The sequence below is a fragment of the Podarcis erhardii genome, assembly GCF_964252035.2.
Source record: "Podarcis erhardii genome assembly, chromosome: 12".
NCBI classification, from domain to species: domain Eukaryota; kingdom Metazoa; phylum Chordata; class Lepidosauria; order Squamata; family Lacertidae; genus Podarcis; species Podarcis erhardii.
Window position 1 is genome coordinate 39460547 of NC_138513.1, and position 11789 is coordinate 39472335.

An 11789-nucleotide genomic window follows, 5' to 3' on the forward strand; every position below is an offset into this window, starting at 1 on the left:
TATTATTTATACCCCACCCATCTGGCTGGGTTTTCCCCACCAACTCTGGGCGGCTTATAGCAATAGAAAACATCAAACATAAAAAAACTTCTCTAGCAAAGAAATGTTGAGACTCACCAAGGATTAAATTAGAGGCAGGTACCCGGACGTTGTTAAAATGCACCTCAAAATGTCCGCCATGGAAATAATCTATAAAGTTGTGAAAAGAACAAAGGCAAGTGTCAACTGAGGGAAATCGCTAGCGTCAGTATGTAAAGGTAAAGGGACCCCTGACCATTAGGTCCAGACGTGGCCGACTCTGGGGTTGTGCGCTCATCTCGCTTTATTGGCTGACGGAGCCAGCATACAGCTTCCAGGTCATGTGGCCAGCATGACTAAGCCGCTTCTGGTGAACCAGAGCAGAGCACGGAAATGCCGTTTACCTTCCCGCCAGAGCGGTACCTATTTATCTACTTGCACTTTAATGTGTTTTCGAACTGCTAGGTGGGCAGGAGCAGGGACCGAACAATGGGAGCTCACCCCGTTGCGGGGATTCGAACCGCCAACCAGTATGTACAGTATGTACATATTTTAAAACTGCAGGATCTGTGCCAGTCCTTTCTATATCCAGTATGCACAGTATAGCAGCCCAACAGCAACGGGGAGCCCTGGCCTATGGGATAGCTCAGTCAGTAGAGCTTAATTAAAGGTCGTGGGTTCGAGTCCCACACTGTGCAAAATAGCCCTGCATTGCAGGGGATTGATGACCCTTGTGGTCCCTTCAAACTCTACAATTCTGTGAGTCTTAAGTGTCTCCAATCCAGCGACAGAGCATCAGGGCGAGAGAGTAAGGGACACCCATTTATTTAGTGGTTTAAATTAAAGCAGGCATAGGCAAACTCGGCCCTCCAGGTGTTTTTGGCCTACAACTCCCATGGCCCCTAGCTAGCAGGACCAGTAGTCAGGGATGATGGGATTGTAGTCTCAAAACATCTGGAGGGCCAAGTTTGCCTATGCCTGAATTAAAGCAACAGCTCAGACCAGTTAGGGCACCGAGAGCTAGGAGCCAAATCCAAGCGCTTGGAAGGTGCTTGATGATGACAATGATGATCGTAAGTACCTGGCAAAGCAACTTACCCCAGTATCCAAAGACTGAAAGAGGCCTTATAAGTTTGACACCTGGCGTATCCATTGGCACAATGATCATACTGTGCTGTTTATATCTACATAAAAAAGTAGTGCTGAAAATTAACTGTGAGTTTTAAAAAAAACAGATATGAGAGAGAGAGAGAGCGCAGTACCTGATTTATGTATAAGCTAAACAAGCTATAGCTTAGGGCCCCACTCTCTTGGGGGCCCCAAAAATTTTAAAGGGAAAAAAAACTGGATGTACTTTGATAAAATACATATTTTGTTATGTGCAAATGGCTTTAGATACCTATTAGGTCCATAAATTACCATATAGCATATATTCAACACAAAAAAACAGTGACAATTTGTTGTTGACAAAGGACAGCTGGACATATAAAGGGTTCCATTACCTTCAGTAGTTTAGGGCCTCATCAAACCTAAATCCGGCCCTGAGAGAGAGGCACTGAAACTAGAAACCTGGCAACTAAACTTTTATTACCTCTGCCTCTTGATCAGCAGCTGAGTATGAATGGACACAGAAACTGCTGAGTATTAATGGAATTAGAAAGCTGCCATTGGTCCAGTATTGTCTACACCAGGAATAGGGAAGCTTGGGGGGCCACTAGGGGGCGCATCGGAAGATGGCTGACAATAACATCTCTCTGACCCACACGAGGTAATTTGGAGGCTATAATGGGAGTAATTAGCCTCCCTACCCACCCCCCCAGGATGGTGGGGGGGGGGGACTGCCTTGCCTGCTGTGCCCTATACCACCCCCGAATTTGTGGGGATGGGGGCACTAGGCACAAAGCCCTCCTGTGGGATTCCAGTGCTCCTGGATGCCGTCTCTGATCCGTGCCACTAGCTGCAAGAACTTCAAAAGAAACAATTTGGATGAAGGAATGCACATATTTCAAGGAAGGAGGGGGAGTAAAAGACTGCTAACAGAAGAGATCTCTGATAAAACAAGACAAGATTAAATCATGAGAAGATACGCCAAGACACGGTGTGGCAAATGACTGATGGGGGAGGGGAAAAAAACTTTCCTTTCTTTTCTTATGTGATTAAACAAGAATCCCCTCCCCTCATGAGTCAGAAATGTCATTTTAAGGACTTAAGCTGTGGATTTAAGGCTGTGTGGAGATAAACTTTCGAACCAAAGCATGTTTTAAGAAGGGCGTGGAATGTATAAGAGCTTTGGAATGATGCAGTTAAAAATGCCGTCGCCATATTGGGAAGTTCTGTCGGAGGACTTAATTCTGAGAGGAGAAATAGAGAAATAGAGCTGTTTTTATATTGTGGGTGAAACTCCTCAGTGGGACTTAAGAATGACAGTTCTGTAATTAATGATGGAAAGAGCGCTGTTATCTATGAAGGCGATGATATATGGAAACCATCTCGATTTGAGGATTGGAAGAACGGAAAAATTCACACAGGATTATTATTGGTGTTTATCGGCTTAAGGAGACTATCAGAAGAGATGATGATAATAATAATAATAATAATAATAATAATAATAATAATAATAATAATAATTTATTTGTACCCCACCCATCTGGCTGGGTTTCCCCAGCCACTCTGGGGGGCTTCCATAGAAACCAAAAATACACTAAAATATCACAGATTAAAGACTTCCCTGAAAGAGAAAATATATGAACAAGATGTGATGTGGAAACAGCAAGATAAGATTGGATAGAATTATGAATCCTGTTTGGACTGATTTGGATTGATTTGGACATTAATGCAGTAGCAAGAAGATGATCAGAATCCCCCTTCGGATCTTGAAATATGGGTCCCCCCAACAAAAATTTAAAATTCGGCTTTGTAATTTGGAATTTATGTGATGTGATTTAATTTGATTTGATTGGCCGGTTAATAAAAATTTATTTAAAAAAAAAAAAAAGGAATAGGGAAGCTCAGACCTGGAGGTTCAATCTGGCCCTTCAGACCTTTCAATCTGGCCCTTGGAACTTTCCTGAGGCCCTGCCACTCACCAACCCCGCTTTGCACTATTTTTGCCTACCTGGAATGTGTCCTTGAACTCTGGCAAGGATAGAGGGGCATGGGAACGTGCTGCCTGCTGCACAAAGGTAACACACACGTTTGTTGCTCTGCCTGCTCTCGCCTCTATCGCTGTGTGGCCCCTTTCTGAGGGTGGCCCAGAAGGATATATGTCCCTCAGACTTAAAAAGGTTCCCCCTCTCTGGTCTGTAAAGGGACCCCTGTCCATTAGGTCCAGTCACGGACGACTCTGGGGTTGCAGAGCTCATCTTGCTTCATTGGCCGAGGGAGCCGGGAGTACAGCTGGACTAAACCACTTCTGGCGAACCAGAGCAGCGCACGGAAACGCCGTTTACCTTCCCGCCGGAGTGGTACCTATTTATCTACTTGCACTTTGACGTGTTTTCAAACTGCTAGGTTGGCAGGAGCAGGGACCGAGCAACGGGAGCTCACCCCGTGGCAGGGATTCAAACCGCTGACCTTCTGATCGGCAAGCCCTAGGCTCTGTGGTTTAACCCACAGCGCCTGATGGGCAAAAGCTCCACAGGATTTCCAGCAGTTTATGGAGATGTCAAGGATCGAACCTCTTGGCTTGCAAAGTATGCAAAGCATACCTAACCTATGGGCCTTCTATGGCAGGGATGGGAAGGCAGTGAGGTGTCTTGTTCAGTGCCATAGCTACTGACTGGTCCAGGTTCAGCCAGTGTGAGCACGGATGCCGGGGGTCAAGGCTCGTGCAAGGTATTGTGCAACTGCATGCATGCATTTTTGTAAGACTGACTAAGGCACCTTCTGCCCCAGCATGCCAGCCAGGAAGGGCACAAGGTGGTCCTCCTCCTTGGTCACTTTGCAGTGGTGACAGCCTCTTCTTGCATGCCATAGCCCTTCTGGAGCTTCCTCTGTTCATAAGAACATCTGTTTTGCATTTGGAGGTATTGCTTTTGTATAAAAATAGAATATAAGGAAGTACAGTGGTGCCTCGCAAGACGAAAATAATCCGTTCCGCTAGTCTCTTTGTCTAGCGGTTTGTTCGTCTTGCGAAGCACGGCCATTAGCGGATTAGCGGATTAGCGCTATTAGCGCTATTAGCGGCTATTAGTGGCTTAGAAAAGGGGGGGGAGGGAAAAAACTCGCAAGACGTTTTCATCTTGCGAAGCAAGCCCATAGGGAAATTCGTCTTGCGAAGCGCCTCGAAAAACGGAAAACCCTTTCGTCTAGCAGGTTTTTCGTCTTGCGAGGCGTTCGTCTTGCGGGGCACCACTGTAGCAGTACAAATACAATTCAAACTCGATATGGATATTTAATGTGATGGATGTGCTGTCTCTCATCTTCAACCACAAATCCATAGACAGGTTGCAGCGCAGCTCTCAGACCACAGTCTGGGAACTCCTAGCAGAGACAATACCAAGTTTGATGGACCAGTTTTCAGACTTGGCTGGACATTTTACCATGGTTTTCTTCTTACCTGGATGCAGATGTGTTTTTATCTCTGGCCATCACAATAGCAAACTTGCAGTCTGGATTTCCAGCTCCTAAAAAATGGGCAAGTTCCCAGTGAACAGTTTTAGGATTGGGAATAAAAGGCTGTGATACTAATCCCATCTCATTTAGCAAGAAATGACATTCTTAGGTACACATTTACTTGAAAGCAAATTCTGTCCCCAGTTAAAAAGAGAAGCTGATGGTAAAAAAAAACCTGGAGACCCAACTCCCAGTCAGAGCAGACAGTACAGTCGTACCTTGGAAGTTGAACGGAATCAGTTCCAGAAGTCCGTTTGACTTCTAAAATGTTCGAAAACCAAAGCACGGCTTCTGAATGGCTGCAGGAAGCTGCTGCAGCCAATCAGAAGCTGCAGAAGCCCTGTTGGATGTTTGGCTTCCAAAAGAACGTTCACAAACCGGAACGCTCACTTCCAGGTTTCAGTCGTTTGGGAGCCAAGGCATTCGAGAACTAGGCTGTTCAAAAACCAAGGTATAACTGTACTGGACTTTATGGACCAACAGCCAGATTTGGGAAAAGGCAGCTTAAGGTGGAAATCCCACAGATTCCGCTGCCTGAAATGATCCACAAACCAGCCAGATTTAAACTGCCTTAACTGACTTGTTGGTTTGGTTGCTAGGATGCATGAAACATAATATTTTTGAAATACCAATTTGAGGCATGCAAACAATTTTTAGCAGACTGTGTTGAGTATAACCTGGCAGTTGTGCTGCAGCAGGGGAATGGGGCACCCTCCATTTAAAGCCAGATACCTGCCCTATAGGCCATACTGATGCCACTGATTAGCCCTGCATTAGCAAACTTCAGTGCCCAGGATTCTTAGGGGAGCTGGGGGGAGAGAGATGTGCTTTAAAGGCACGGTGCATACACAGCCCTTATCTGAGCTAAAATACGCTTAGCAACCCTGACCAAACTTCTACCTCAATCCTATTCCCGTCGTCGAAACTCCACATCAATAACTTGAGTTTTCAACAAAGTTTTTTTCTGTCTTTCAGGTTAAAAGGCAAAGCTGAGCCAGCAAAGGAAGCTGCCCTTTGGCTCAACTGAAACAGATGTTTTCCAGGAAAGCACAAGTGTTGCTGGCAAATGAGGGTGGGCGGAGGAAAGAGAATGGAAATGAAAGGCGGGGTCGGGGTGGTTCTGGAGAATAATTGTGAGTCAGAAACCAAAACAGCATCGCACAGGAGGAGTTCAATGAAGCAGATCCTGAAAAGAGGAAAGCAGGTCAGCAATTTCATTTTATCATTTTTATAAATGATTAGAAAACAGTCTGTAGTGGCCTTTTGGGGAGAGTGTGTGTGTGTGTGTGTGTGTGTGTGTGTGTGTGTGTGAGTTCCCTCAAGTGGCTTCCCAGATACAGTGGTACCTCGGGTTACATACGCTTCAGGTTACTTTCGCTTCAGGTTACAAACTCCGCTAACCCAGAAATAGTGCTTCAGGTTATGAACTTTGCTTCAGGATGAGAACAGAAATTGTGCGGCAGCAGTGAGAGGCCCCATTAGCTAAAGTGGTACTTCAGGTTAAGAACAGTTTCAGGTTAAGAACGGACCTCCGGAACAAATTACGGTAATTACTTAACCTGAGGTACCACTGCACTGCAGTTTGCAAAGGGTGCTGAGAGTTGTTGGGAGAACTCTCGTGGAGTTACTGTTCCCAGCACCCTTAATGAAACCCTTGATGAACAACGAACATGTGCTCTGCTGCTACTACTAGGCTTACGGTCCTTTTTCTTGCGGGATCCCAGAGGCGTAGCATGGAGGGGCTGGGAGGGGGGCTGTTGCCCCAGGTGCAGTTTTGGGAGGGGGCACAGGGTGCCATGAGCTGCTGCATCCTTCCCAGCTGGAGGGCGCCCAAAAAGGACGCAAGACTACTGTACTGATCGTTAAATTTGTGCCCATTGCTCTGCCTGCTACTGGAAGGGTGCAGCCCTCGTTCTGCTCTAACCTCTTATTTGTACAGACAATATCCTGCTCTCAAACATCCCATGGCACTAGTGCCGCTGAAAGACAGAAGCCAAGGGGGATAAAACGCACACAGATAAAAGGATGGGGTTACTAGGGGGCAGGCAGATGATCATAGAATTGTAGAGTTGGAAGGGGAAAGGGTTGTCTAGTCCAACTCCCTGCAATGCAGGAATCCAAATTTAAAACAGCCAGGGGGGGAATAACAAAGCCCACCGCTGTTAAAAGTATTATAGAGTCTTGGAAATCAGCCATTCCAACCAGCCACAGCAGTCACCTAGCTGTTTATGGAGGAAAGTGGGAGGCTGGAAAATCCCCAGGCACACATGGTACATCAAGAGAAAACTTTTTGACTTTAAAAAATTTATATACTTGGGATCTTTGTCGATCAGCAAAAGAAATCCCACTGGCTACAATTAGTTAGATGTTGGAAGATTTCACATGGGTGCACAAAGGAACAATTTGAGACTCTCAGGAATGTAGCCACCGACATCTAAAAAAAGAACTTCCTGTATCCATCTGCTCATTTGCAGCTTCAGGAAAACAAAAAGGACAGCCCAGGAGTAAAGGGGTCCTCCGCCAACTCAGCTGAAATTAATTACTTGGATCAAGAGCTTCAAGGGCAAACCGTTGAAAGAAAGGTGCAGGTTTGGCATTCCTGCCTTATCTTAATTTTGAAAGCTGCAGGGCTTTACTGCCTGGACTAGTCTCACTGCAAGTTTGTATTATTATACTGCAATCATTTTTTATATAGCTCACTGTTTATTTTGTATCATTGTTTATAATTGCATTGTTTACATTGCCTTCATCGTACATATTTGCAATTTTTACCATTTACTTTTAATAAGTTTTCTGATGTATTTTCTTTTGGCGTGATTCTGGGTCTTTGCTCACTGGAACAAATTAATATCATCTAAACTGAGAGACCGCTTTTCTGATGACATGGTCCCACTTCACATCACTGGCTCCCAGGGGGGCCAACTTGAATAAAATAAACCCCTACCCTGCATAAACGATCACATGCTGCAGTGCACAGACACATGGAATGGCAATGCCCACTAACTTTGGAGGGGTCCGGCCCCCTCAAATATTTTATGCGGGGGGGGAGACTACTCGGCCCTAGGAGTTTGCTGCTAATGGTTGGAGGCTGTTGTAATAGTAAGGATGGAATGGGGGAGAGGAGGTGCTATGTTTACCCACAACCATGTGTTTATTCATTGTAATGCCAGGTTTAGACCTGCATGCAGGTAAGAGCCATTGAAGATTATAGCGTTTGTCTGGAACCTTTGATTCAAGTATTTAAAATGCCACCAATGATGTGGAGCAAAAGCCCCTCCCCACATTGTTCATTCATAACCATGAATGGATACCAGCTGCAAAAATATAATGTTACGCAAGTGTGTCAGTTTCAAATGCTTTAGCTTTCTTTAGGAAATAAAAGTAAAATAAACATGTAAAATTACATCACTCTCTAGGATCTCAGTACATTTTATGATGTAACAAAAGGTATTTATCTCCCTTTACTAAACAAAAGTGAAACGAACACACTTCCTTCTGCAACTAATCCAGAATGCAGCAGCTAGACTGGTGACTGGGAGTGGCCGCCAAGACCATGTCTTGAAAGACCTACATTGGCTCCCAGTATGTTTCCGAACACAATTCAAAGTGTTGGTGCTGACCTTTAAAGCCCTAAACGGCCTCGGCCCAGTATATCTGAAGGAGCGTCTCTACCCCCATCGTTCAGCCTCTGATGGCCTTCTGGCGGTTCCCTCCCTGCGAGAAGTGAGGTTATCGGGAACTGGGCAGAGGGCCTTCTCGGTGGTGGTGCCCGCCCTGTGGGAACGCCCTCCCATCAGATGTCAAGGAAATAAACAACTATCTGACTTTTAGAAGACATCTGAAAGCAGCCCTGTTTAGGGAAGTTTTTAATGTTTGAAGTTTTATTCTGTTTTTAATGTTCTGTTGAAAGCTGCCCAGAGTGGCTGGGGAAAGCCAGCCAGATGGGCGGGGTAGAAATACTATATCATCATCATCATCATCATCATCATCATCATCATCATCATCATACTTGAATCACATTGTAAGGCATCAAGAAATCTTCCGAGGCAAGCTGGAACTCATCCTAATTTGTACAGGACATTCCCCCAATCCAAAATTTCCTGGAAAACCAACATCCACTGGGTGCAATTAACTTCAAGTTCTCCCTCCACCCCACCCTGTCTTTCAGATTCTTCCATGGAGCTCTCTACAGAAGGGTACCACTACGATGATTATGAACTGAACACTACTTTCGACTACGCTTCCTTCGAAACGCTTTGCTACAAAGGTGAGGTCAGAGCATTCATCACCTCGTTCCTACCGGCATTCTACTCTGTCGTTTTCTTCGTTGGGCTCGCTGGGAATTCCCTAGTGGTGGCATTCTTCGCCTACATCAGAAAACTAAAGACCAGGGTGGATGTATACATCATGAACTTGGCCATTGCCGATTTGTTACTGCTCTGCACTCTTCCCTTTTGGGCTGCGAGTGCTGCCCACGGGTGGGTCCTAGGTATCCCTTTATGCAAGATCACGTCCGCTATCTACACAATGACCTTCAGCGCTAGCATGCAATTTCTGGCCTGCATCAGCGTCGATAGATACAAAGCCATTGCCAAATCTCAAGCGAAACCAGGGGCCATCAACCAATGCATCAAAACGTCTCTCCTTGTCTGGGCAGCCGCCATGTTCCTTTGCATTCCTGAACTCGTCTTTAACACAGTCGTGGAGTTCAACAACAGACTTTCATGTTTTCCCGCATTTCCTCAAAGCACGGGGAACGTAATTAACGTAACCATCGAAATAGCGGAAATGTTGCTGAGTTTTGCGCTGCCTTTCCTCATCATGCTGGTTTGCTACTCGGCTGTGGCCAGAACTCTCATTTCGAGCCCCAATATTAAAAAATGTCAGCCTCTGAAAGTTCTTGTCGCAGCAGTGTCGGTCTTTATCGTCACGCAACTGCCTTATAACATCGTCAAGCTTTGGAAAGCCATCGACATTATCTACCCGCTGATTACAGACTGCAACACGAGCAAAACCATCGATATCGTATTCCAGGTGACCAACAGCATTGCTTTGTTCCACTGCTGCCTGAACCCTATCCTTTATTTTTTTATGGGAGCCTCTTTCAAAATGCACATGGTCAAAATGGCAAAGCGTTGCGGCTACTGGAGAAGGCAGCAGAATGAAGAAATTCCTATGGACTATGAAGATTCAGGGCAAGAAACCAGTAGCTTCACTATTTAGAAAATGAGGAGAAGCAAAGCAATATGTTTTTGCTTAAGCCAGTCAATGCCTGGCTGTACTGGGTTGACACAGAGAGATCCTTGATAAAAGAACTGAATATCGACTGCGATTGCTTCACGTGTTAGGATAAAGCTGTTCCAATCGAGCAGATACCTGGACCTAGCGTACCTGCTCTCTGCTGACAATATAACTTAGTTTAAATGGGCTGATCTATGCATACAGGAAATGTTGCACATTATTTCTAACATCAAATAATACATACTAATGAAATGTTCAAGTGGAAATAAGCCTGCTTAGTAGCAAGGAGATGGAGTGAGTAGAATCACTCAATAGCTATTTTCCTAAAGGCTGGTTTTTTCCTTGAGAAGCATGGCTCAGGAAAGAGGGTGGCAAGCCTGTTCTTATTATATAAAATAAAATCATCCTATAAGCAGAGGTGGGGAAGCGCTGGACTCCACCCCCATCAGTATGGCCAGTGGTCAGGGATAACGAAAGCTGTTGTTGGGCTTCGGCTTCCATTATCCCTGACCACTGACCAGGCCCATCTTACCCATCGAGGCTAGTGGCGCAGGGTGCTAGGGCACCAAGTTCTGGAGGGCGCCAGGCAAGAGTCCGGGGAACACCGAACGAACACGCTGAGTGAGTGAGGGTGTATGTGTGCGCTGCTCCCGCTGAGCATCGACTCAGTTTTCCCCCTTTTAGCCTGCAGGTGCCGAATTCTGCGGGGCGCCAGAAGGCTAAAAGGGAAAAAAATAAGCTGACGCTTAGCGGGAGCGGCGCACGTTCCCTCACTCGCTCGGCGCAGGCCCGCTTGCTCGGTGTGCTGCCTGCCATGCCCACCGCGGAACGAAGCAGCCAGGTGGCGCCACGTGCAGCCTCTGCCTCTTCCTCTTCCCCACCAAAGAAGTCGCCCTCCAGCCGCTGCCCGCCTTCTTCAGTCCTAAAAAAAAAAGGTCAACTCTGGGTAAGGGGAGGGCTCCGGCGGGATCTTTGCACCACGGCGCCGGATATGCTTAAGACGGCCCTGCCACTGACCATACTGATGGGAGCTGATGGGAGCCAGAGTCCAACAACCCCAATGGATCAACCCCCCAAGCCCTGCTATAAATCCTTGTGCCATTGTGCTAAGTTTTCTCCACCCAGATAATTTACATGGAACAGGAATCCAGAAAACGCATAGGATAATGGCATCAGTACATGTTGCCTTGTGTTCCTGAAAGATGGAATACCAGACATGGGGATGCCATGTTCAGTTGCTGCTCAAGAATGCATCTGGATACCTATATGGACAAGAACACACCTAAACACTTATTTACACAAATATTTGTATAGTACAGTGGTGACCCGCAAGACGAACGCCTCGCAAGACGGAAAACCCGCTAGCCGAAAGGGTTTTCCGTTTTGGAGGCGCTTCGCAAAACGAATTTCCCTATGGGGTTGCTTCGCAAGACGAAATGTCTTGCGAGTTCCTGCGGGTTTTTTCCCCTCCCCCCCTTTTCCTAAGCCGCTAAGCCGCTTATCAGCTGATCCGCTAAAAGCCGCTAAACCGCTAATAGCGCTAATCCGCTAAGCTGTCAATGGGCTTGCTTCGCAAGACGAAAAAACCGCTATACGAAGAGCCTCACAGAACGGATTAATTTCGTCTTGCGAGGCACCACTGTAATTTTTCGGTGGAGGGGGGGAAACCTTATTCCTTCATGTAATGGAATTTGAAGTGCAGGCCTTAATGGGTAGAATTTCCTAATGCGATTAGAACTGTCAGGTAACAACACCTACAGCATTTCCATTAAGTCACCCACAACACAATCTTATGTTTTGTTATTCCTATTGTATTATATTAATATATATTATGCTTCATTTTTGTATACAATAAAAGAGCTTCAATGGAAGAGGAAGGAACCACGTGTATAAAACAATCCCTGAACTACTATGTT

General features: G+C 45.9%; 3 protein-coding genes across 6 annotated transcripts in view; 1 reads left to right on the forward strand and 2 right to left on the reverse strand.

Annotated features, from left to right (window-relative positions):
• The window catches only part of NPHP3 (nephrocystin 3), a 235347-nt gene that overhangs the window by 135913 nt on the left and 87645 nt on the right, over positions 1-11789 (reverse strand). The gene's annotated exons all lie outside the window — the stretch shown is intronic.
• Positions 1-11789, reverse strand: part of ACAD11 (acyl-CoA dehydrogenase family member 11) — a 44326-nt gene that overhangs the window by 5082 nt on the left and 27455 nt on the right. The window contains exons 14-16 of the mRNA XM_081882052.1: positions 4577-4643; positions 1117-1202; positions 118-189 (exon numbers count right to left, since the gene is read on the reverse strand). Coding sequence (XP_081738178.1) covers positions 118-189; positions 1117-1202; positions 4577-4643 — 225 coding nt within the window. The remainder of the gene's footprint in view (positions 1-117; positions 190-1116; positions 1203-4576; positions 4644-11789) is intronic.
• ACKR4 (atypical chemokine receptor 4) lies at positions 5732-10502 on the forward strand. 3 transcript variants are annotated; one of them, XM_081833830.1, is made up of 3 exons: positions 5750-5836; positions 7107-7220; positions 8801-10502. In XM_081833830.1, the coding sequence occupies exon 3, from the start codon at positions 8809-8811 to the stop codon at positions 9853-9855; it is 1047 nt and encodes a 348-aa protein (XP_081689956.1). In that variant the 5' UTR covers positions 5750-5836; positions 7107-7220; positions 8801-8808; the 3' UTR covers positions 9856-10502. The 3 variants fall into 3 exon arrangements, with proteins under 3 accessions (XP_081689954.1, XP_081689956.1, XP_081689955.1); XM_081833828.1 differs by lacking the exon at positions 7107-7220 and having other exon boundaries at positions 5732-5836; XM_081833829.1 differs by lacking the exon at positions 5750-5836 and having other exon boundaries at positions 6983-7220.